The 26,207-nt window shown below is 33.9% G+C and overlaps 2 protein-coding genes across 2 annotated transcripts; both read left to right on the top strand.

Moving 5' to 3' along the window:
* Positions 1 to 2,505: 2,505 nt before the first annotated feature.
* Positions 2,506 to 4,339, top strand: LOC145093073 (putative polyol transporter 6). Its single transcript, XM_079031117.1, has 2 exons — positions 2,506 to 2,638; positions 2,808 to 4,339. Exons 1-2 carry the CDS (start codon positions 2,542 to 2,544, stop codon positions 4,214 to 4,216), a joined length of 1,506 nt encoding a protein of 501 aa, XP_078887243.1. The 5' UTR covers positions 2,506 to 2,541; the 3' UTR covers positions 4,217 to 4,339.
* Positions 4,340 to 4,712: 373 nt separating this feature from the next.
* Positions 4,713 to 7,278, top strand: LOC145093074 (spindle assembly abnormal protein (DUF620)). Its single transcript, XM_079031118.1, has 3 exons — positions 4,713 to 5,167; positions 5,283 to 5,621; positions 6,435 to 7,278. Exons 1-3 carry the CDS (start codon positions 4,883 to 4,885, stop codon positions 6,924 to 6,926), a joined length of 1,116 nt encoding a protein of 371 aa, XP_078887244.1. The 5' UTR covers positions 4,713 to 4,882; the 3' UTR covers positions 6,927 to 7,278.
* Positions 7,279 to 26,207: the final 18,929 nt, after the last annotated feature.

Raw genomic sequence — 26,207 nt, 5'->3', positions numbered from 1 at the left:
ATGAATTAATGGATAAAGTTTCCAACTTTATCCATTTGGACTTCACTCCAAGGCAAGATCTCCGCCCCTAAGTCTATTAAGTCCTTAATATGACCAAAACTTGCACATGGGACCAAGAACTCTCAAATTAAGACATTTTTCGTTACTTAACAGAAGTTCATGACCATAAGAATGTCATATTATGCTTTGGAGTTCCTTAAACTCCAAGAGCATCCAAGAATGGGACCAAAGCCAACCAATAATGACCAACACATGAATCTCAAAAGAACAAGGTCATAGTACAAGCGTTTTACCTCCAAAGGTCCAGAAACTTGAAGAAGATGATGGATCTAGTCTTGCTATATGCTCCCTCGCACCAAGAAGGAGTTTCTTTCTTCACAAGCTTCACTAAATCAAGAACACCCACAACTTCAAGCAACCAAGCTCTTAATTATCCATGGAGGCTAGGGTTTGGTGCAGGCTGAAGGAGATGCCCTAAACCAAGAGTTAGAGCACTTAAATATGGGGAAAATCCTAAAAATTATAGGCTTGGGCTGCAACTGCTGCCACGTCGTGGTGATCATTAAAATGTGCGTTCCTCAGATGTCATGCCACGTAGTGGCATTCCTTGCACCACGCCGTGGCATATGGTTTTCCTCAAAAACCAAGTCTTTGACTTTTTTCGATTACCAACTGATCCATTTTGAAAAACGAGTGTTACAGTTTTATTCTATTTTTTAAGAATCAATTCCTTAGCAAATCTTGAACAAAACATGGATATATGAAAGAAATGGATTCTAATTCCTAATTCTCAAGGATTTTAATGAACCAAATGTCACCTAAGTTACCGTGCAAATGTTTTTAAAAACTTGATGAAAAGACATGGAGAAAATCACTAAAGTACATCCAAACCATTAATTCTTCAAATCTATTATATTTTTAAATAAAAAATAATAACTTTTTTTAATATCATACTCCTTCCGTCCCAAATTGATAGTCTATTTTTGACTTTTGAAATCTTTTTTCTTCAATTTTGACATTAAATATTTTTATTTGTGTAATATATTAGTTGATAAAAGTTATAACAATGAAAAAATATCTAAAATAAAATACATTCATATATATCTAGTATTATCTATCAAAAACAAAAATATTTAAAGTCAAAGTTAAAAAAAAAAGACTTCAAAAATAAAGTGTTTGTATCCGAATCCGAGAAGGCTTGATATCCCATTTACAACTTTCCCAATATCCTAAACTTCATATAATTTTACATCAGATTCTCAAATACAGATATTTTTATTTGAGATATTTTTAACACTCTGCCAATTACCCAACAGTTTCGACATTTATTCTAAATTTAGTTTTTTATTTCACTCTTGTGATATCACGATATTAAATATTTCGTCCCTTTGACATTGCTACTGCCTACCAATGATGGTCCACGCGGCCCATTGCCCTATCTGCCTATTTCCCTCGAACACAGGTGTGAACCGTTGACCCGTTTACTATGAGTTGTATATCGGCTTACTGCATTTCCACTTTCTAATTTCGGAACACAATTTGGATTTCTTTTTATTCCTCTTTTAAAAGAAAAATAAATGTGTCATATTACAAATACTTTGATTCAACTAAGTTATGGCCTATGGGTTCATGTAAGTGGTCTTTTAGTAATTTATTAGATGAGGTTCTTGAAAAAAGCAAGATAAGCTTAAATCGGTCAATGGTTTTTATAAGAACAAATTATAGTTATTATTCTCTCTTATCACCAAATAAATATAAAATATGTAGCTAATATAAATAAATTAATAAATTAATTAATATTAGTATATTTCTTTTGAGAGTGAAAGAAATACATTAAAATATATCTTCCATATTGTCATTATTCAGTTAAAAAAATAAAACATGTTAATCTCATAATTAAAAAACACAATACGTTCTAAAATATACGTTAAAATTACATAGATAGTTTATTTTACTTTTTACTTATAAACCACATAATTACAAGTATTAATCATATTTAATAATATACCCCAAAACCACTGATAACAAATATATCTATTTGAAGCTTATAAAATAAAATTTTCTCTACTGATAAAATAAAATCATATTAATATTATCCCCAAAAACTACAACTAACAAAAATTATATATATATATATATATATATATATATATATATATATATATATATATATATATATATATATATATATATATATATATATATATATGGGTTAGGTTCAATGGAAAGTGAACAATTAGGGCAACATATGTTGGAACCAATGATCAAGTGACACGTGTCCATTTCTTTATTCATAAGCAATCTACTATGGAAGTTATTTATGTAGTTATTCCAAAATGATGTGTTGTCATGCTTTCATTAGTTTCAACATGTGTTGCCCTAATTGTTTATTTTCCATATAACCCTTCCTATATATATATATATATATATATATATATATATATATATATATATATATATATATATATATATATATATATATATATATATATATATATATTGGGTGGGCGTGAGAGATAAGAAAAGAGTGAAGCTTGAAACATGGGGGAAGGAAAAGGAAAAGAGGATGAAAAAATTAACACTTATTCTTGTGCTTGTGCCATTGTTGCTTCTATGATCTCCATCATCTTTGGTTATGGTACTCTCGATCTCTTTTCAAAATATGTGTGTATGTACTTATTAAATTAAATATTCGTATGTATGTACTTATCTTTGTATTTGTGTTTTTATCATAATATGTACGGCCTATTCTTTTTATATTTGATAATATGCTCGATCTATTAATCTTTTTGTATTCGTTTACGTAGAAACGGGTGTCATGAGTGGAGCGTTGATCTTTATTGAAGAAGACCTTAAAATCAACGACGTACAAATCCAAGTCCTTGCCGGAATCATCAACTTCTGCGCTCTTGTTGGCGCCCTGAGCGCCGGCAGAACTGCCGACTACATAGGCCGCCGGTACACCATATGCTCAGCCGCCATCATCTTCCTATTGGGCTCATTACTAATGGCCTTTGCACCGACCTATGCAGTTCTCTTGACAGGCAGATGTGTCGCCGGAATTGGAGTAGGGTTTGCCCTTGTAATAGCTCCCGTGTACTCAGCCGAGATCTCTGCCGCCAGTTCCCGTGGTATTTTAGCTTCTCTACCGGAACTTGGAATCAGTATAGGAATTTTATCCGGTTATATTTCAAACTACCTTTTGGCAAGTTTACCTTTGAACATAGGTTGGAGAGTAATGTTCGCAATTGCAACTCTCCCTTCTCTAGGGTTAGCTATTGGCATTCTGGGAATGCCAGAGTCCCCAAGATGGCTTGTCATGCAAGGCCGTCTTGGGGACGCTAAACGCGTCTTGTTAAAGGTGTCAAACACCAAAGAAGAAGCACAATCTCGGCTGCAAGACATCAAGCTTGCAGCCGGGATAAATCCTGACTGTACAGACGATTTTGTCAGACTGAAACATAACACGCGTGGTCAAGGCGTATGGAAAGAATTACTTCTAAGACCAACGCCGCCTGTCCGATGGATGTTACTAGCCGCCATTGGGATCCATTTCTTTGAACATGCAACCGGGATTGAAGCCGTGGTCTTATATAGCCCACGGATTTTCAAGAAAGCCGGGGTTACAACCAAGAAGAAACTCTTATTAGCAACCATAGGAGTCGGTGTTACGAAATTAATATTTATATTTTCATCCACTTTCTTTATTGATAGATCCGGAAGACGAAAACTTCTACAAATAAGCGTTGGAGGGATGATTGTTGCCTTATTAGGGTTAGGTTTTGCTTTAACCATAGTGCATCAATCTCATGACCAAAAGGTAGTTTGGGCACTTTGGTTAAGTATAGCTACATGTTATCTATATGTAATGTTTTTCTCAATAGGGCTTGCACCAGTTACATGGGTTTATAGTAGTGAGATATTTCCACTAAAGTTAAGGGCGCAAGGGGCAAGTATTGGGGTGGCTGTGAATAGGGCAACCAATGCAACTGTGTCTATGACATTTTTATCCCTCGTAAATGCAATCACAATTGGTGGGGCATTCTTTTTGTTTGCTGGTATGTCTGTTTTGGCTTGGATCTTTTTCTTTTTCTTTTTGCCTGAGACTAAAGGGAGGTCACTTGAAGAGATGGAAGAAGTTTTCACAAGAAGAAAGAAATCAAGAAATGTAGACACGGAGTTGCAGAGTCAAAACAGTGTTGTTCGAGTGCCATAATCGCAAACAAGAAGGGCAAAATAGTAACTTTGATATAGCATTGCTTACGTGTAATATTAATTGGCCTTATCTAGATTTTAGATGAAAGAAAAAAAAAAGTATCATATTAATTATATGTTGAAAGTTGAAATGCGTCACCAACTTGAAATTGCTAATTATAATGTGATTATGACATATATTTAAGAGATTAAGCTGTATAAAACGACAGGGTGTTATTTTTTTATATAAATAGATTATGTTACAAGGCCGGTAATATGCTTATTTCGGATATTTTAAAACATGTATTCAGATATTTAATTTCTTAAAACTTAATATATGATTTGTTATATAGAAAATAATACTAGGAATCGCAAAAGAAAATAAAAAAGACAAAGTAAAAGCTCGCTAAAAACAAGATTGGATCAATACAATTATATAGGCGTATGGCCACAAATTGGTCCACAAGAAACTCATAGCTAAAATAATGTCCGTACATACCCTACAATTAAGGGTAGCCCTTGCCCTCGGACATATGCCATTTAACTCTCTACACCATAACCTTCTCATTTTCATCACAAACTACCAAAGTCCTACAAGAACATTGAAAATATATCAAGAAAACAAGATTTTTCGGTCCGAATTCGCATAAATTGAAAAACTACAAACGACCCTAATCAGATAATACAAATGAGGGTACTTTGTCCGAATTTTGAAAGGGAAGATGCATTGGAGACGGTTCTTGATGTACCTATACCCGAGGAGATGTTTACAAACATGGGGACCAGTGTAAATCTTCGATGGCAAAACATGTCAACATGGATGAGGGCTCAAACATCCGATAAATGGTTGTCTCCAATAATAGTTAATCGTTATAACGAGCTAACCTTTTTGCTATACATAGTTGGATCTCCTCTTCTTCCCCTTCAGATTCAACTAGATAATCGCACTCGATCCATTCGCAGTTCATCTATTGTAAGCAAACCCTAACACCATCTTACCTAGGGCATACAAAATTTTCTAAGTAGTACTTGTTTATTAATTCTTTATATTGTGAATATAACACATGAAATGTTGCATTTTTTTTAAGGAAGCATCAACGGCGAAATATATTGTGCAACAATACATGGCGGCAATAGGTGGACAACCGGCTTTAAATGCGGTACAAAGTTTATGTGCTATTGGGCAGTTGAAAATTAGCTCGTCAGACTTCCACCAAGGGGATGAAGCCGTGAAAGCAGAAAGCAGAGAGCAGACAGGTGCATTTGTGCTTTGGCAAAAGAATCCAAATTTATGGTGTTTGGAGCTACTTGTTGCGGGTTGCAAAGTTATTGCGGGAAGCAATGGCAAGATTTCGTGGCGACAGTCTTCAAATCAACTAAGACCTATATCCAAAGGTCCTCCTCGTCCTCTTCGTCGATTTCTTCAGGTACTTGTCATCAGTATTATTGACGATATGAATACCATTTTTGTAGTAGAAACGATTTTATTATGGCCATAATGGTAGTTTCATTAAAATGATCTTGGAGATTTCTATAATCTTATAAAAATGATTTCAATGCATAGATATCAAGACTAGAACAGGCGTCTGATGAAAGCCAATGCTACAAGGGAAAAGTTTGACAATGTTATATGTACCACTCGATCATTTTGTCTAAATATTGGGATGTAGTGGAAAGAAAACTAAAGTTGGGGCATATATGAAATAACCAACGTCCTAATAAATTTGTGTAATACTTCATTGGGTTCTGAAAATACAAAAATGGTTGATCTTGACCAATTTTTTTAATATTTATTATAAAATAACAATCTATTTTATAAAACAGATTTTGCAAGCAAGATTCCTTTTTTTTCACGTGATGAAGTTTATTTGGTAAAAATACTCATGAACTTTTTATACGTCTTTGGTGACTATTTTGCGATATATTTTGATAACATTGTCATTTTTATAGGATCTCACTTATTTTTGTCATTTTTATTGATTAGCACTTGATCTTAACTTAATGAAACACAACTTAATCTTGTAAGTTATACATAACTTGTAAGTTATAGTATATAACTATTTGTAAGTTATATATAACTTGTAAGTTATAGTATATAAACAATACGTCTGTATAAAAAATACGAAAAATAAGTTACATGTTAATATCCAAACTTTTACAAGCTTGCATCTTTTTATCATTCACCTTAATATATGATCATTTTCTCAAATGTTTTTCTAAAAATCATTGCCCATTTGTAGGGTTTGGACCCAAGGTCCACGGGAGATTTGTTTCTTCAAGCGGTATGCATAGGCGAAAAGGTAATAAACGACGAGGAATGCTTTATATTGAAGATTGACACAAGCCAATCTGATCTCGAGGAACACACAGATTCAAGATACGAGATTATACATCACACAATTTGGGGTTACTTTAGCCAAAGATCGGGCCTTTTAGTGAAATTTGAGGATTCACGTTTGCTTACTGTGAATTATGACAATGGGGATGGTGTTTTTTGGGAAACTAGTACTGAATCAGTGATAGAGGATTACAGATATGTTGAAGGTGTCAACATTGCACATAGTGGGAGAACGTCTGTAACAATTTTTAGATATGGGGAACAGTCATCAAATCATAAGAGACAATTTGAAGAAAAGTGGACGATTGAGGAGGTTCATTTCAATGTTTGGGGATTGACTAAAGATTTCTTTACACCCCCGCCTGAACTCACAAAAGAGGATAAAACAACTTAAGTGCAAATTTGATAAGAAGAGGTGTTGTTTTGTAAATACGGAAAGTAGAAGGGTTATACTTTACGTGTGAAGATTGAAGTACAATACATGTGCAAGTTATTGGCATTAAGTTGTTGAAACGACAACAATTTGGTTTTTGAGGAAATTTGGTTTTTGATGGTTCAACTTGGTGGACATTTCTCTTTTGGAAAAAAAAAAACTTGGTGGACATGTTTGGCAGGGTCATTAAAGTGAACGGCATTTTGATATTTGTGCTTAAAATGAGTAAAATGAGTGCTCATACGAAAAAAATTTTGTTTTTTTACTTAATAAGTTTAGTGGGTTAAGTATTTAATTTGCATTATGAAAAGCTATATATGGTTGTTTATTTGATTTAATAGGCTAATGAATAATTTGGCTTGACGAAGTAAGACACTAACGTTTTATCCATTTGTTCTTTCAATTTTTTTTTCCTTCCAACTCATTCTTACTCAAAATTCATGAAAAATGTGAACCTTTAGGAATGTAAGTTTAAAATGGTCATTTAATCTTACCACAATTCATTCGGTATAGAAAAAAAAACCACCTTATACATATAACACTTTTTCAAGACATATATCATTACTTAGATTTCATTACACAACTTAATAGATAAAAATAAAAAATAAAAAATAAATAAAAAAAACCTTAGATTTTGTTTGGTACAACGGCGTAATAAAAGAAAAAGATTGAAAGTGCAATGCTTCAATACAAAGAAAGGAAAGTAACATGCTACAATATACAAATCAATAAAAGTATGTTGCTATTTTTTGCAGTTAAAAATTGCAATAATCAAAAAATACGAATGAGGTGCACTTCAGTTACTACTCGATTCAAGTTCAGTTGGTTATATCACCATCACACCCAAAACCAGGCAACGTAATAAGTATTATGGTAAAGTGTGAATCGTTAATTGGGGAGCATGATGATCAAGATTAATGGAATTGACAGACATCGTAGCGATCTAGGTAGTCGTGACTCATAAACAGGGGAGCCACCGACGATGTCGTCTGAGAAGTGGTTGAGGTTCTCGATGGAGAAGTGGAAAGTGTCGGTGCCGGTGAACATTTACCAAAAAACAAGTAGAATTATGACGACGATAGCCGAGAACTAGAATTAGGGTTTCCTTTTTATTTGCGATCAATGTTGGTGCCCGATAAAATGGTTATCGAATTGGAATCATATCTATTTTAGATTGAAATGTTCTGTAGTTGAGTATAAAACATTTAAACTAGTTAGGGTTGTTTAGGTTAAGATTAGAACACATACAAACACCGGTACACAGTAGGCATGGAATTTCTAGAATCGATTCCGAAGACATGCTGCCATAGTGCATATAGATTCTTTTGAGACGATAAAACTTACTTTTGATTTATTTTTATTTTTTGAGATATAAAAGGATGGATACATTATTTAGATTAACAATATTTATGCAATATTTTTTGTTTCAAAATTTTTTTGAAAAAACATTTTGAAATTACTAATTTCATGGATTAAATGTTTAAAATGTGTTATTGACATTGATTATTGTTTGTTTTCCTTTATTAGATGTTACTGTGATATTCGTGGTGGTGTATGTAGACCAATAGAGGATGTAGTTTATTATTAGGATGCCCGGTATGGTCTTTACGCCTCACCAAACCACATCAGCATCGTCTTCATCATCACGTCGCCACTGCCTTGGAGGTGTGGTCAACACACGAAGAGAGAAGGAAAAGGAAGAAGATAGATAGTTTCGTGGTTGTTGGGGTTACCGGGCACCGGGCTAGCTTAGCCACTCTGTGAAGGAGGTATTGTTCATGTCATAGAGGTGTTCCACATCAGCATCATGAGGCTCCCATAGTGACTATACCCACCTGACTTATATGTCGGTAAGGACCAAACTCAATCAAGATTTTAAGTCGAATTAAACCTAAGTTAGGAAATTATAACTAGTGTTAGGGCCAAGATCATTAACCATATTCAGGATCCCAGATCTTTAAGAACTTTCAGGATCCTAAGCGTATCTCAGGACCCTGACCATTATCATTACTATTATTTCCTAACGTTTCTAACATACATATTTCTAGTCTTTTTCTCACATGTGCAGAATTAGTCAACATAAGACTCATTCTCAACAGAGAAACGTTTTTACCAGGCAAAAGACCCACAAATACCAAGTCAAGACAACGTGTTCATTTTTATTTGAGAGGATCCCGAAAATATCGGACTTATTGTTACTTAGACTAGACTATAAATACACATGTACTTCGCACACTACACACATATAGGTTCACTCCAATACTTGTACTCGTTTACTTACTTTCATCTCTGCAATTCATATTTCAATCAATACAATTAAACAAGACAGGTAATCGTTATCACCTCCCAAGGTTTTGTGTCGGAGATCCTAGCAAGGATCAAGGGCTTTCCTTGTACATCACTTGTGCAATCTTGTTCTAATTTCGATAATCACTTCACCAACAACACCACAGCCTCTTATTCAATTTGGTTAATATCCACTCAGTCGATTTTTGAACAAAACAATTTGGCACCCACTCTAGCGTAGTCATCAAATAACATGTCTACACAACTAACCTTCTCTTATTCTTCTGTTCCCTCTATTCCTTTGAAAAACATTCCACATCCTCCAAGCGAACTCCCTGGTCAAAGGTAAACTTCTGATGTACCAAAGAAGAGCACTCCTCTGGTCGGCCTAGGATCCTTGGGATCCCATGATCCTCCTGCCTCGGTCTCTAATAATGAACTCTTCTCCATGATGAAGACGTTGATACAGCATGTGGCCCAGCAACATGAAGACAAAAAAAATGTTGCTTAAGGAAGTAGAAAGGATGAGGGCAGAGATCCTCAAACATCAGAAGGCCACACCCTCAATCTTACAACCAAGGATCCTGAATTTCGACAATGCAGGACCCCTAGGGAAACACCCAAAATCGACAGCTCCAACATTCGTTGCTACCCCAACAGGGAGAACGATCACAAACATCCAAACTCCTGTGACCCAGGATCTTGATAAGACCTTCAATACTCCTAATAACAGAAATATTGCTAACTTCTTTAACGGTGTAACTATTAATGCTAACTCTACGAATCTTGTTGCAAGAATAAGTCCAATTATGGCCAAAGAACTCCAACAACTAAGACAGATGATCTCACGCGTACCATGGGTGGTCCAAACTATACCGGAAGCATCCCTCACCAGTCATAGGATCTCAAGATTTATCCCCTTAATAGCAAATTCCAAAGTTCCTAAGCGTTTCCAAACTCCTAGCATGAAGCCTTACGATGGAACCATGGATCCTAAAGAACATATTGCACAATATAGGGAGAGAATGGAGATCATTCCCATCCCACCACACTTAAAAGAAGGTTGTTTGTGCAAAGGATTCAAATCGAATCTTATAGGATTAGCCTTAAAATGGATTATTAACGTTCCTCCTTATTCTATTACCTCTTTCGATCATTTAGTTAATATTTTCAATAATCAGTTTTCTTGCAGCATGATATTTGAAAGGACCACTAGTGATCTCTACTGGGTAGTCCAGGATCCCAAAGAATCCCTAAGGGAATTTGTAAGCAGGTTTGGTAGGGAAGCTCTAAACATATCAAACATCGACATGTCCACTGTCTTAGATGCCTTTAAGATAGGTTTGAAGAAGGATTCTTCATTCTACTAAGACCTTGTAATGACTCCATGCAAACATATAGATGAAGTCGGGGGCCGAGCACTAAGATTTATCAGATTGGAAGAAGACAAAGAAATACAAAGGAGGGCCAACACACCAAGTTCCTATAACAATCCTAACAGGAAGGCTGAATCCACAGCCTAAAGATCCTATAAGTCAAAACCATATTCCAAACCTGATCATCACAGGGTTAATGCCCTCGATGATGAAGGAGAAGAAGAAGAATTTCCTAAAAGTACTGACTATTGCTTCTCTGTGGATTTTTCAGGTCTAATATTCGCCATATAGGATCTTGGTAACAAAGCAAGATGGCTAAGAAAGGGAGAGAAGTCGAACAACTGGAAAGACAAATCCATGTAGTGTGCATATCATGAGGATTTCATTCACAACACTGAGGATTGCATAGCCCTCGGAAAGAAGATTAGCTATATCATAAGCAAGGGATATCTCAAAGATATCCTAGGAAGGAAAAAAGAAAGATCCAAGGAAAAAGAGCAAGACCCTATGAAGATCCCAGAAAAACCAAGATCCCCTTAATCAAATCCCAAGGTAATCAATGTTATTTCCATAGGATCTAACATTTGTGGAACCTCTTATTCTGCAGCTAAAATGCATGCCAAAGTGTCCAAGGCAAAAAAAAAAGTAGAAAGACCCTATAAAAACACGTCGATCACAAGCAGCAATGAGATCATCTTTGACGAACAGGATAAAGAAAACAGCTAGGATCCTCACCATAATGGTTTGGTGATTACTCTATATATCACCAATCACTTCATCAGAAGGATCCTGGTAGACGTAGAATCGTTAGTGAACATCATACTTTTAGATGTTCTAACCAAGATGAACATCCCAGAATCCAAAATAATCAAAAGATCCATGATCCTAATAGGATTTAGTGGTGAAACAAAGCACACCATTAGAGAAATCAAGCTACCCATATACATTGAAGGTGTAAATTCCATGCAACGTTTTTGTTTTATTGATGCTTTGTATTCCTATAATATCATATTAGGTAGGCCATGGATCCATGACATGGAAGCAGTCCCGTCAACGTACCACCAGTGCGTCAAGATACCTACCCCCATGGGGGACAATGAAGATCGTCGGGGATCAGAAAGAATCTAAAGAATGTTATAAGACCTCGATGAAGTCTTCAACAGTACCATGACAAGCATAGCAATTAAAGTAGGGGGAACGGGGCATTCTAGAAGCAAGCGATCAGGATGTAAAGTAAGTGCCCCTAAACCCCGAGGATCCAGAAGTCAAAGTGCTCATAGGATCCTCAATAGCATAACAAATAAAGCAAGAACTGATAAAATTCTTAAAGGACAGAAACATGACCTTTTCTTGGAAAAATGAGGGTATAATAGGTATAGATAAGGAAATTATAACTCATAAACTCAATATAGATCCTTCTTTCAGGCCTATACACGAAAAAAGAAGGAAATTTGCCCCATACACGAAAAAAGAAGGAAATTTGCACCTGAAAGAAACCAAATTATTCAAGAAGAAGTTGAAAAACTTTTTAAAATAGAGATGATTAAAGAAGTCAAGTTCCCAAGATGGCTAGCTAAAGTAGTGGTGGTCCAAAAGAAGAATGAAAAATGGAGAGTGTGTGTGGATTACATGGATCTCAATAATTCCTTAAGGATCCTTTCCCCTTACCACACATAGACTCGATGGTAGATGCCACAACAGGACATGAGCTACTAACATTCATGGAAGCTTTAGCAAGATTCCAAAAAATACAGATGGAGCCATCTGATCAAGAAGATACTGCCTTCATAATCCCTACAAGTATATATTGATAGGTTTTATAGGTTACAAAAAAATATCAGGCGGAAAAACATAACCCTAAGTTCACATGCAACTTATTGGATCTAAGCCTACTCTATTGATTGCAACAAACAATTGAAAATCAAGAACCCTAGGAGTGTTATACTATTTTTTAAATTCATGTAGGATTTTAGGGTTTACATACCTTTTGATTATTGTAGTAAATAATCAACAATTCCTTCTTGACCAAGCTTCAAAAAGCAAGCACCATAAATCCCGTGCCTCTAATTGTTTGTACCCAATCCCTAACAATATAATACTTTAGAGGAGAGAGGAGAGGGGAAGTAATTTTGGCTCGAAGGCTCTTAGAGAAGGAGTGCCGAAATTATGAATCCCATGAGGGGTTTATATAGGTGAGTAAGGAGTCTAAGATAAGACAGGTTTCCTTGGATAACCATTATCCCCTTTCTTGCTCCCTAAGGATCCCTAAGGCTTCCAAGAAGCCCTAGGAACCTCCTCCAAAATCGTCCCCCTTATGGAAGGTTCTGAAATTCTTCAATACTCAACTTTTGAACATTTTCACCTTTAGTCCCTATACTTTTAATTATCCAATTAATTTTAATTAATTTCTAATTAATTGTTAATTAAATAATACTATGTCTAATTAATACATTAACCTCATAATATATTACTAAATTATTTATTGCTATTTAGTAATCTTATAACAAACCAATAAATCAACCTCTCTCTCTCTAAAAATTCATTCTGTCAAATACTAGGTTTGAGGGAAACCCAAAAGGACTTCTCTTTTAATTAAAGTACATACAATTTTAGTTATTGGCTTAGAAACCTAATCCAACAGTCTCCCACTTGAATAAGTCTATAACTACAATTGCAAGTATAACTTCTAAATGAACATCAAAGGGGTGCTTTCCAAAGCAACTCCAATCTCTAATTTGATTAGACATCAGTCCTAAGAAAAGTGATAAAATATTCCTTCATTCTGCAAGATATCGTATAGACGTGAGACACGGATTAGAATCAATCTCATATTCCAAGATTTTGTTTCTCGATTTCCTGATTTATGACGACTGAATTCAGACTACTAATTGAAAACATCAATTTAGTATGGGCTCAGCCAAGCACTTCAGATGTCGGCAACAAATCATCAAAGGTCCCAAAGATATTGTGTTTCATGTTAGGGAAAAAGGAATGATTAAACTTCGACTTATATGCTTCTATCTTCTACTTACCAAGTCATATATGACACAATGTTTTATAACATCACGTTACCGATGCGTTTTCGCAATACCAATACACAACCAATTTGTAAATTACAACTCATATATCTCCGTTTGAAGAATAAAAGATATTATCGTCTCACCATTACTCGTGATAGAATCCATGAAGTAATTATCTGGCTTGGGTTTATCCAATACTCAAAAACCCCATTTTTGTAAGTACTCATGAACATTGTAGCAACCATTGCAATGTCTAATCTCCATAGACAAACTACAATTCAATTCATGACAATCTTAATTCACTATTTACTTCCAAAAGTATGAGCGATTGTGGAATTTTAAACCATCAAATCATTCAGGAAGTAAAACGTGTAAAGTGAAACACAATAATAAATTAATTAACTATGGTCTCAAAACTATTGAACATAAATAATCTATATTATTTAATCATAATAACGATTACGACTTTATTAATTGTATAATGTTTCGAGTAATCAACAAACCACTTGAATTAAAAATCAGTCATGTCATGTTATAAACATGCATATTATTCCTCTCTATGGTCCTTCCTTTGTGAACAGATCAACAGGACATTATTCTAAAGATGCTCATTTCACAATTCTAAATTCTTATCGCTATCCAACATGTGATGGAATTCCAACTCAACATGCATTAATCTCATGTGATATCAAGATTCCAAAGTCTCAAATATTGAATCTTGAATATTACAGAATATTCTATTGGAACTTTGTTACTAGAAACAATTCTATGGTAATGAAGGTTCTAATTAAAGGTACACTCCTAGAACACTTATGTTGCATTAAAGTTTCCAACTTACATTTATACTTTTCAAGTATCTCCCATTATGGAAACATTTCTATATTTCCATATGGCCATCAATTCTAATTAAGAACAATCTCAATCCATAATAATTTCACTATGGTCCGTCCAAATTAATATCATACTTCTAACTATCCACAAGCAACCAGTCTTTTGGTATAATCTTAGAATGCTCTTAACAGTTGTTTAACAACTTTAGTCACACAAAATTCTAGTCCTTCTTTCTCATAATGCTCTGAGCATTTGAAAGTTTAGAATAAGTGAATATTATAGAATATATGGTCACTCCTATATCTGAAGCATATAGGACTCAATTCATTATATCTCACATAAGGATTTGATATTTGTTCAATCTCTTGCTATAATATTTCCATATATCGAATTTCCTATGTTGAACCATTTCAACATGATATTCATATATGTCTATGACTAAGTTCTATTAAACTATACGTACTAAACCTTTAGATTCGAAAAGAAGTATGGGTGCCCTCTCCCTTAAGTCTACTATAGCGAAACACTTTCTTAACTTTTGCAACTTGAAAACTAGAAACACTGTTCCCTACGAGTAGTAATGTCAACATGCAATACCATCATAATAATTATGCTCCCGCTAGCTTTGACATGTACATGGAAATCAACTATACATCTAGAAATCAATACTCTTAACTTTTTTACCGAAGTACGAATTTCAGTTCCATGATGCTTTGATAAGTCTCCAACTAGACTTCTTAAGCTTATACACCTTCATTGTATAGCATCTTTGTGTGTTTAAACCCTTTCAGAACTTGTAGATATATGTCTTGAAAGTTCAAAAAATTCCTTGCCATTCCTCACAAATCGAAATATGAAGAGGGATGTCATAATCATATTATGAATTTGAGAATGAATTTACACAACCAATATCCATATTTATCTTTACCAGATCTTTAAAATCCAATAGCGTAAGTGTTTCCTCATAATCATTCTCATGAATTAGAGTGAATCTTTGTCACGTAGATTTTAATGGTGCATACGTTCCTATCCATGTGAATCTATCATTTCCAACCTACAATCATAAGAAAAGGTTTACGACAAAACCAAATTCAAATTTAGGTTTCCTTCATGGATTGAAATTCTCTATTTCTAAATTTCTTGCCCTATGATAGCATAAGGGCCAACGAATGCTTCCATGTTAATAGCAAGTCACCAGTATTGATCAATTTACTTTCACTGATCAATGTGCTTTTGCTTCTATATTTAAATGAAAACATAGAACTCATAAGCATTGCCAACTCATCTATAAGTGCACATAAATAAGAATGTGTCAATAAAATATCACAAGTTATCAACCTTAGGTCACGTGCTAATGATAACTAAAAGGTTGATTTTCGGTCGACTCTTGAAACTCTCAATATCAATACGACTCCCACTGACGTCTTAACATATGTGTTTTCTCTCAAGGAACATTCCTTGACAAGCTAAAAAAATATTCAAAAGTTCGTGTGGATTCTCGACAATAAAACAATTCATAGAATAGGTATTGGTCTATCTCTTGTTTCTCGATTAACAAAAACATCACAACTCCAATTCTAAATGTGCTAGAGTAAGAAAATATTTTTACTCCATATATTTCAAGGTGTTTTCAACCTTCTTAGTTTGAAATGAGTTTAAAGATATGATTCATAGTTACTAGAGGATGGCTCTATAATTTGATTTGGAATGAAGTATGACTCATCTTTTGATCAAAATATTTCCAACAACATCCGGTTCCCCTTCTTAGTCATACAATTGCACTAAGATATTCTTCAAGGATCAATTGTGATATAAATCCACAATCAGTAAGATGATCATAAAACATGATACTAAATTACTCTCCTTTCCTTTCAGATTGGAGAAACTTATATCTTTCTGCATAATAGATTCTTCTTATTCATTCTACTACTCTTTCAATTTTTTCAAGTTATCATAACTATGCTTAATCTCATAAAAACAACCATATTTACTAAAACATCATAAAATCATGACGAATAGAGTTATTGTCCTTTGTGGTGGATCTGAATAGTCAATATCAACGTGTAATAGATCCATTAGTCATTCACTTGACTCACATGAATATGTGATCAATGAATTAGTCATAATTTTCTAATGGCCAAGATTCTCATGCATCACACAATTCGAATTGCATGACTCCAAGTTTCTGTCCAATTTGAAACTTGGTGATGAGAATTCTTTTCACTTGGTTAATTATGTCAATACCACAAGTAATATCATAAGAATCAAATCCATAATTAATATTGCTAATATTAGAAACGTAACCAACACTTTCATAAATGTAATAGCAAGGAAGTATAAAATAAGGCAACTAGATAAACCAAAATTTCACTTTTATTAAAATAAACAAAAAGTTGGAACTTGTCCTCAGAACACATAAAATGAAAAACTATGTTTCTAAACATCACCTAAGATTAATAGCAATCTATTAAATTATTCCAACTCCTTAAAAGTAGCTTTAAACTCTGGTCTTCGAACCAGGTGACTAAAGTCCATTTGTCACGATCAGATTTAGCTCACCTTGATCCAGTTTCCTTCTTTCTCTTAGCTCCTTTAGTACCATAAAAATTTGATCATCACATCATGTATTAAGAGTTTATGAATAAGATCTTATAAAACAATGGAGTTGCATAATGGATGTACCTGAAGTAGAGTCACATGACTTAACTTTACTATCTCTAAGATCTTTTTGGTATTTTGGGCAACTTCATTTCTCATGTCCCTTCAATTGGTAGTAGAAACAAATGGGCTCTTTGGGGTTACCACATGGAATGATCCCAGAACTAGGTTTTCCTTTTACCATACGATCAAAGAATTTGATCTTGGACGACCTCTTTACATTGGGAGGAGAAATCTTTTTTGGACCACTATTGTCACCATTGTCAATGTCCATGAAAACCTTGGAATTTAGACCCAATAAGCATCTCTGCTTTAGATGTGCTCTTAAGCATTTCTGCTTCAGCAACAATCAACATTTGGGTCAGATCAATTAGGTTCACATTGATATTCCTCATATAACAGTTCTTAGTGAAATGATCATATGAATTTGGAAGTGAAAGAAGAAACAAATCAACAGTTTGCTTCCTTGGGAAAACGACACCCAATCTATCCAACTTGTCAATCTACGATTTTATTTTTAGAACATACGTACACACAGAATTTCCATATTGATGTCTACAATTGGAGATTCTCATGAGGAGGAGGTGGAAGAGTTGAAGAGAGATGATGTCTAGTTTCATCATTTCCTAAGTAAGGGAAAACAATTTCACCTTGACCTGAAATTGGAAGACCATCTATAGAGGATTGAGGAAAACCATTTCCATAGAAATGAGGATGGCCATTTCTATCTTCATAAGACATCTAAAATTGGGAGAAGAGAGAATTCAAGTTAGTTGAATTTAATCCTTAATTATTGACCCAAATTTTAAATTAAGGATAGGATCCATATTTTCGTATCGAACTTTGAAGAGGGATGTTGTAATCAAATTCGAATCTATTTTAGGTAGGAAAGACTTTTACCAATTCCAATCTTATGAAACTCCTAGATCTTTTGAGATTCATTGAATCTTATCAATGGTATGTTTAATCTTGGATTATGCTCTCACTTTTGTGTCTGGGATGCCGAGGATCACAAAAGAGATGTCAATAACCATGCAAACCCACTTGACAACCTCGATGTCATTTATCATCTCACATTGATGTGTCAGTTAACCACACATGCTCCATCAATAATGATAATTTTCGAGATGCCCATCATATCTATTTATAGTCCTATTAGTGTGTCAGTTAACCACACACGCTCCACCAACCACATAAAAAGCATGATGTGTGTTTTCATGGATTAGCATAATTTTCATATTTTTCCTAAAGTAACTAGAATGGGATTTTTATTAAAGAAGGTCCTAGTACTTTTATATCATTGTACTTTAAATGAGATCATGTTCCTATCAAATCCGTTCAGCTAACAACCCTCCATCATACAAGGGAGAGGTGGGTGAAAGTGGACGCCCAATGGCTTCATGAATGAGGCCTACTATTGATTTGACTGACTTTTCCTAGTAATTAAGCTTTTAATAATATATATAAGGTGTATTTGAAAACTTTTAAAATATGAGGTTTAAATATTAGTTATTTAAATTAAGTGTTTTAATTAATTAATATTAAACCAGTTAAGATTTATCTTTATTTTTTAAATAACCAATTAATTAAATTAATTAAATCATTTATGGATTAAATAATTATTTACTATTAACAAACTAATAAAATAATTCAAATTAAAGCCTAATCTATAACCCCTTAATTTTCGAAAATAGGGTTTGGGTTTATCAGGTTTTAATTATTCAAATTTTAAGGCTTTTAAAATACGATGGTATGGAAACCAAATCAACCTTCACTAATTTTTTTTAAAAAGAGGCTAGGGTTTCAGGAACCCAAGCAAATTTCAAAAACTAAAGGGTGGAGGCTAGGGTTTCAAGAACCCTGGAAATTTTTTAAAAATGCCTTCTTAGGGTTTAATTTCTATAAACCTTAATTTTGATATATTCAATATTGTGAAAGATCAATTGAAAAGAATGGCTCTGAGACCATTGATATGTTTTATAGATTACAAAATAATATGTCGCAGAAAAACTTAACCCTACGTTCACATGAAACCTATTAGATATAAGTTTTCTTTATTGATTACAAAAACCAATTGAACATCGAGAACCCTAAGAGTGGTATACAATTTTTGAAATTCCTATCGGATTTTAGGGTTTACATACCTTTTGATTATTGTAGTAAATAATCAACATTTCCTTCTTAATCAAGCTTTAGAAAGCAAGCACTAGAATTCTCATAAATCTAATGATTTGTACCCAAACCCTAGCAATGGAAGACTTTAGAGGAGAGATCAGAGTAGAAGGAATTTCGGCTCTGAGGCTCTTAGAGAAGGAGTGCTGAAATTATGAATCCTATAAGGGGTTTATATAAGTGAGTAAGGAGTATAAGATAAGATAGGCTTCCTTGGATAACCCTTATCCCCTTTCTTGCTCCCTAAGGTTTCCTAAGGCTTTCAAGAAGCCCTACGAACCTCCTCCAAACCGTCCCCCTTATGGGAAGGTTCTAGAATTCTTCAATGCTCAAATTTTGAACATTGTTACCTTTAATCCTTATACCTTTAATTGATCAAATAAATCCCAAAATTAATTCCAATTAATTTCTGATTAATTATCAATTAACTAATACTATTTCTACTCAATACATTAACCTCATAATATATTAATAAATTATTTATTGCTATTTATTAATCGTATAATAAACCAATAAATCAACCTCTCTCCAAACAATCATTCTCTCAATTACTAGGTTTGAGGGCAACCCAAAAGAACTATGATTTTAATTCAAGTATATATAAATTTAGTATTGGCTTAGACACCTAATCGAACATATATTTTTATATTGCCATGCCTTTTGGTCTTAAAAGTGCAGGGTAACATACCAAAGGCTAGTGAATCGAATGTTCAAGGACAAATTGGGGGACATCATGGAAGTATACATTGATGACATGGTGGTCAAGTCTAAGAGAGTTGAAATTCACCTCAAGGATCTTCAAGAAGCCTTCGAAATTTTAGAGTAATACAACATGAAACTAAACCCCTCCAAATGTCACTTTGGGATGAAGGTGGTAAATTTTATTGGATATGTGGTCACCAATAGAGGGATAGAAGCCAGCACTGAACAGATCAAAGCCATAATTGATCTAAGATACCAATTACGACCAAAGATATCCAAAGGCTGACTGGAATAGTAGCGGCTCTTAACAGATTCATTTCAAGATCCTCAAAGAGATATAAACCTTGCTACGACATCCTAAAGAAAAAAAGAGCATATTTGCTTGTTGTTCAGGGCATGACCCTTATTGATCTAACATATTTGCTTGTTGTTGCTGAATCAGAAATGATTTGGCGCACTGGTAAAGCAAAATTGGTTGGAAGATCTACTTCCCTAACTTCCATGGACATTGGAAACATTGGAAGTCCAAAAAAGTCTTCTCTTCCCAATGGAAAGGGATTGGCCATGGTCAAGTCATTTCACCAAATGGTAAAGAGAAAGGATAAGTCTAAGATAGTCCCATGTACCATTCCTAAAGAGTCCATATGGTTCTATTTCCAAAATAAGGGGCATTGGTTGCGAAGCTACCATATTTACCTAAAAGATCGCAAGGATGGTAAAGCCAAAAAGTTTGACTCTACTTCAGGTAAGTCCACTATCTAACTCTATTAAGTTCCTATTTGGAGATTCTTAATACATGATGTAATGTAATTACAATTTGATGTTTAGTAGGATCAAAGGAATGAAAGGAAACTTAAGTTGATTCTGATCGCGAAGAGATGGATTTCGATCACATGGTTCGGTGATCAGAATTTTGAGTTGCTGCTTAAGAGTTATGACAGATTGCTTAGGAATAGATAACAACATAGTTTACATTTATAATTGCATTGTAAGGAAAAGTTTTCTGCAATTTTAACAAATAAAAGATAAATTTTGATTTCATTTTATTTTAAGTTTCCTTACAATGGCATTTGTGAGAATTGTAGTTTATGTGTTTCCATTGATAGCAATATTTGAAAGTGGATTTGATTCTTTCATTTGTGGTAGTGTCAAGATTTACCAAATAAGGAAAGATTCTCTTCACCTAAGTTTCAGTTGGATAGAAACTTGGAATCATGCAACTAGTATTGTGTGATGAATGAGAACCTTCGTCTTTAGTAAATTAAGACTAATTCCTTGTTCACATGTATATGTGAGTCAAGTGAAGGACTAGGGGATTGGGTACACTTGGTTCTGCACTGATCAGGTCCACCAGAAAGAACGACAAGACTATTCGTTATGATTTACTAAAGTTTTGTAAATGTGGTTATGCGTACAAGATTAAGTGTAATTCTGACTCATTGAAGAAGTTTCAATGTATGGCAGAACGAATAAGAAGAATCAAATTAGGCAGAAAGATAAAAGTTTCTCCAATCTTAGAAGAAGGGAAAGTACTTGAGTATCGTGTTTTATGATTATCTAAGTGATTATGAAACCATATCACGATTGATCCTCTAAGGACATCTTAGTGCAGTTGTATGGCTAAGAAGAGGAATCGGGAATTGTTGAAAGGGTTAAATTAAGAAGATAAATCATACTTCGTTCGAAAATCAGGTCTTAGAGTCATACTCCAAGATTGTAACTTGAGTGACATGGTCTTAAGCAAGGTTTATAACACTCATCAAATATAGATTAAAATGTTTCTCACTCTTGTATATTTGAAATTGGTAAGTTGTGATGTTTTGGATAAGACAAAGACCAACTAAGACCAATTGTGTGAAGTGTTTGTCTTGATAAGAAACCACACTAACTCTTGAATATTTGTTTGTCAAGTAATTTTTCTTGACAAAGACAATCTTATATGTCAAGAGGTCAGTGGGAGTCGTAAAGATATTGAAGAGTTTCAAGAACTAATCAATAGTAAACTAATTGTTTATCACTAGCATACGACTTGATGTTTATAACCTATCGTGTTGACATATTCTTGTTTCAGTGCCCATTCCAGTTAAAGTTGACTATGAATGTTAGTTCTATGAGTGCTCAATTGTTTGCATAACAACTTGGAAGCAATGGTAGGCACTTGTGCTGCTAGGTGGCAAGAAATTAAGATTAAACAAGTTTAGTCCATATGAGTTTGGATTTGTCAGTAACCTTTTCTTGTGATTATGGTTATAAAAAATTCACATGGATAGGAACACTTACACCATAAAATCTAAGTGTCATAAGGTTTCTCTCCAATTCATGAAAATGATTGTGAGGAAACGTTTTCACTAAGTAGATTTTAAATAGTTATCAATTGTGATGTTTGCATTCTCAAATTCGTTTATGACTACGACATCCCTCTTCATAGTTCAAATTGTGAGAAATGGCAAAAGGTCTAAACATTTGAGACTTCTTGCTGTAAGTTCTAAAATTGTTTAGACACACATGTGAGCTATCTAACGAAAGGTGTATAAGTTTGAGGAGCCTAGATAAAGTCTTATCAAAGCATCTTGTATCAGAAATCTGAAATTGTGTAAGAAAGTCAACAAGTATTGATTTCTAGAAGTCCAGCTGATTTCTGGGTACATGTCAAAGCTAGTGGGAGCATAAGTGTTATGCTAGTAAGATAATAATTATTACGCTAGTGGGGGCATGATTATTATGGTAAGTGTTGCGACTTACCAATGTTAATTATAGAAAACAAAAGTTTCAATTCGCAAAGTTGCAAGGTTTGAAAAGTTGTTTTGCTACAATTAAAGGAGAGGAATTCGTACTTCATTTCGAATCTACAATCTTAGATTGAGATTTTAATCGAATTTAGTCATGGACATATGTGAATGTTATGTTGAAATGATTCAACATAAGGAAATTCTATAAATGGAAATATTATAGTGAAAGATTGGTAAAGTATCATGTCTTTATGTGATACATTATGAATCGTACTCCATATGCTTCAGATATAGGATCGACTACATATGTTATAATATTAATTTGTTCTAATTTTCCAAATGCCTAGGGCATTAAGAGGGAAAAGAGAATAGAATGAGATATGACTAAAATGGTTAAACAATTGTCGAGGACAATCTAAGGTTTACCAAAGATTGGTTGCTTATGAACAGTTGGAAGTATAGTATAAGTTTCAGAAGGTCCATATTGACAAGTTTTGAGAAAAGGTAACTCTTGTTCAGAAGTGTTAGTCATATGGAATTTTGGAAATGTTCCATAAGTGAAAGTTAATCATAAAATCTATGTAAGATTAGAAAACTAAATGCAAGAAGGATGTTCAAAGGAATGTACTTTGAATATGAGACTTCATTTCCATGGAATTTCTCTCCATTGGAATACTATGTAATGTATGTTGCCAAGTCTCTATGACTTTTGTGCATAGTCATTACAAGAGTATCATTGCATATAAGTTTAGAATCTAATAGATTTTAGCAAATGGAAAGAACTTGGTATTCTTACATTTACAATAAGGAATTGGAATTGTGAAATGAGCATCATGAAATGTTGTCCATTGATCTATTTTAAAAAGAGAGGACCATAGGCAAACGTAGTGTGCATCCTTGGATCATGGCATAACTATTGTTTTAATTCAAGTATTAAGTTGATTAATCGAAACATTATACAATGAATAATGTGTAATCAATATGGTGATTAAATAAAAGGTGTTTTATTTATATTCATAAGTTATGAGACCATATTAGATTTGATTATTCTTGTGTTTAAATTTGCATGTTTTGACTTCCCGAATAACTAGGTTATCCAAACCATCCACGGTCGATCATACTTTGGAAGTAGGTATTGAGGCAAGACTGTTATGAATCTGACTGTAAATTATCTAGGTGTTTTAGACATAGCACAAGTATGTTGTAGTGTTCATGAGTACTCTTGGAATAAGATTCAAGTATTGCATTAAACCCACGCTCATCTGAATCACTTCACGGATTTTTATCACGAGTGATTGTGAGACGATAATATCTTATATTCTTAAAACAGAGACGTGTGACTTGTAGCTTACAAATTGGTTGCACGTTGATGATGCGTAAACACACCAGTAACTTGGTGTTATTAAACCCATTATTGTGTGTGATTTGACGAGTAAATATAGCAAGCATATGAGTCAAAGTTTATCCATTACTTTTACCCTTATAGGGATAAAAGGGATATATGTGGTCCCCTCGATGATTTATTGATGACACCTTAAGCGCTTGGCCAAGCCTGGACTAATTTGATTTGTTCAATTAGTCAGTTATCATAAGTCGGAAATCGGGAAACAACAGATGGACACACAGAATGATTATAATCCATGTCTTAGTCCATACGATATCTTGTAGAATGGAGGAATATATGATCCTTTATCTAATGGACGCATCATTGACTAGGTCAGAGTTCGACAATGGCTTTTAAGAGCTACGATTGCTAGTCGGGTTGTGGAGTCGTACTTGAAATAATAGTTATTAGATTTATCCAAGTGGGAGACTGTTAGATTAAGTGTCTAAGCCCATAACTATATTTGGTATGTACTTGACCCGAGAGTAGCATGGTCCACTTGGGTTTCCTTCACCAGAGCAATTTGATAGGATGGACTTTTTAGAAGAGATTATTTATGATTTATTAATATATTATAAGGTCTAATATGTTAATATGAAATCGTGTTATTTAATTAGTATTGATCAAGAATTAATTTGGAATTAACTTAGTGATCAAAAGAGACTAATTAAATTAACGGGGACTGATTATGTAAATAAGTGATATATATATATATATATATATATATATATATATATATATATATATATATATATATATTGTTTGGGCTATTGATCCATGATGGGCTAAGTTTATGTAAGTATCCATGAAGAGTTAGCCCATATGAAATATGGATCATAACCCAAGTGTATGGATTAGGGTTTACCCATGACTCTTGGATTCCTACACTATATATATGACACCCCTCTGGCCTAAAAATGGGTTGAACATGTATTCTTGGAGAAGCATAGCCGAATTTTAGTGCTCCATATTCTCTCTCAAAAGTCCTCCATTTGTTCATGGTTTTTGTGAATCATTTGAGGCATCACATTTGAGGTAATTCCATAAATCAATTCTATGTTGTTTATGTCAATTTTATGCTAGTTGTAGGCTTAATGCTTTGGAATCAATATTACATGTATAATTAGAGGAAACATAGATCCAAAGCATTTAGGGTTGTATATGCACCATAGGATGTTGTAGTATACTAAAACCCAACAACATCTTGCCAAGATCCTGGAATGCCATACGCCTAAAAGCATATTTCATGTAAGTTAAATCTTTTTTTTCTCAACAAGATCCAAGGTACACATTCTTTACCCTTTACTTTTATTCTTTTGTTTATCTTTTTGAAAACTATTACTAACTTAAGCATCGGAGGGGTGTTAGTTGGGCTAACGCCCACCCCAAGCTAACGTTTGTATTTGCATATATTCAAGGATCCTAGCAACTATGAATAGAGATTGATCATATCTCCTCCAACTAAGGGTGTTTAATCCCCTCTCAGGTTTAAAGAGTTAATAACCTCTTTCTCATGAGTTTAGGTTTCTATGCCTCACTTGGACGCATGTTATCTTACTATGGGATGTGAGTAAGGGAATCATTTCATGCTTAGTGACTTTGCAACCATCTTATTTCTAAACATATGTTAAGATCCTAACGCTTAATCAAAGGGTTATAACAATAACAAATTATCTTAATTTGGGATTTTCCCCAGTGAATATCTTAAGTTGGGATCTTCCTCAGTAAGTTTCCTAAGTTGGGATCCTCCCCAGTTACTTTTCTAAGTTAGGATATTCCTTAATACTTCCTAAAGTGGAATTTTTCCAGAAAAAGCTAAATAAGGATTTTCCCTAGCAAATTCCTGAGTTGAGATCCTCCCCTCTACAAGCTCGAAGATCAAAACCAAAACTAAGGATCATTAGGTTCTATCTATCCTTGTTTCTTAAAAATTATATTTATATGCTATAACTATGGGTTTATTTTTCTAAGGATCTTACATGTTTTAAAGTCTTAATTCAGTGACTGGTCTTTTTAGATTATTAATATCACAAGAGTTCTTGTAAAACCTGAACTCTTTAGGATCCTAATCACCAATGGGTCCT

Source organism: Lactuca serriola, chromosome 3 (genome assembly GCF_051521515.1).
Source record: "Lactuca serriola cultivar US96UC23 chromosome 3, Lser_US96UC23_V15, whole genome shotgun sequence".
In the NCBI taxonomy this organism is placed as follows: Eukaryota; Viridiplantae; Streptophyta; class Magnoliopsida; order Asterales; family Asteraceae; genus Lactuca; species Lactuca serriola.
Note: the sequence above shows the minus strand (reverse complement) of the source record. Positions and strands in the feature narration are given on the sequence as shown.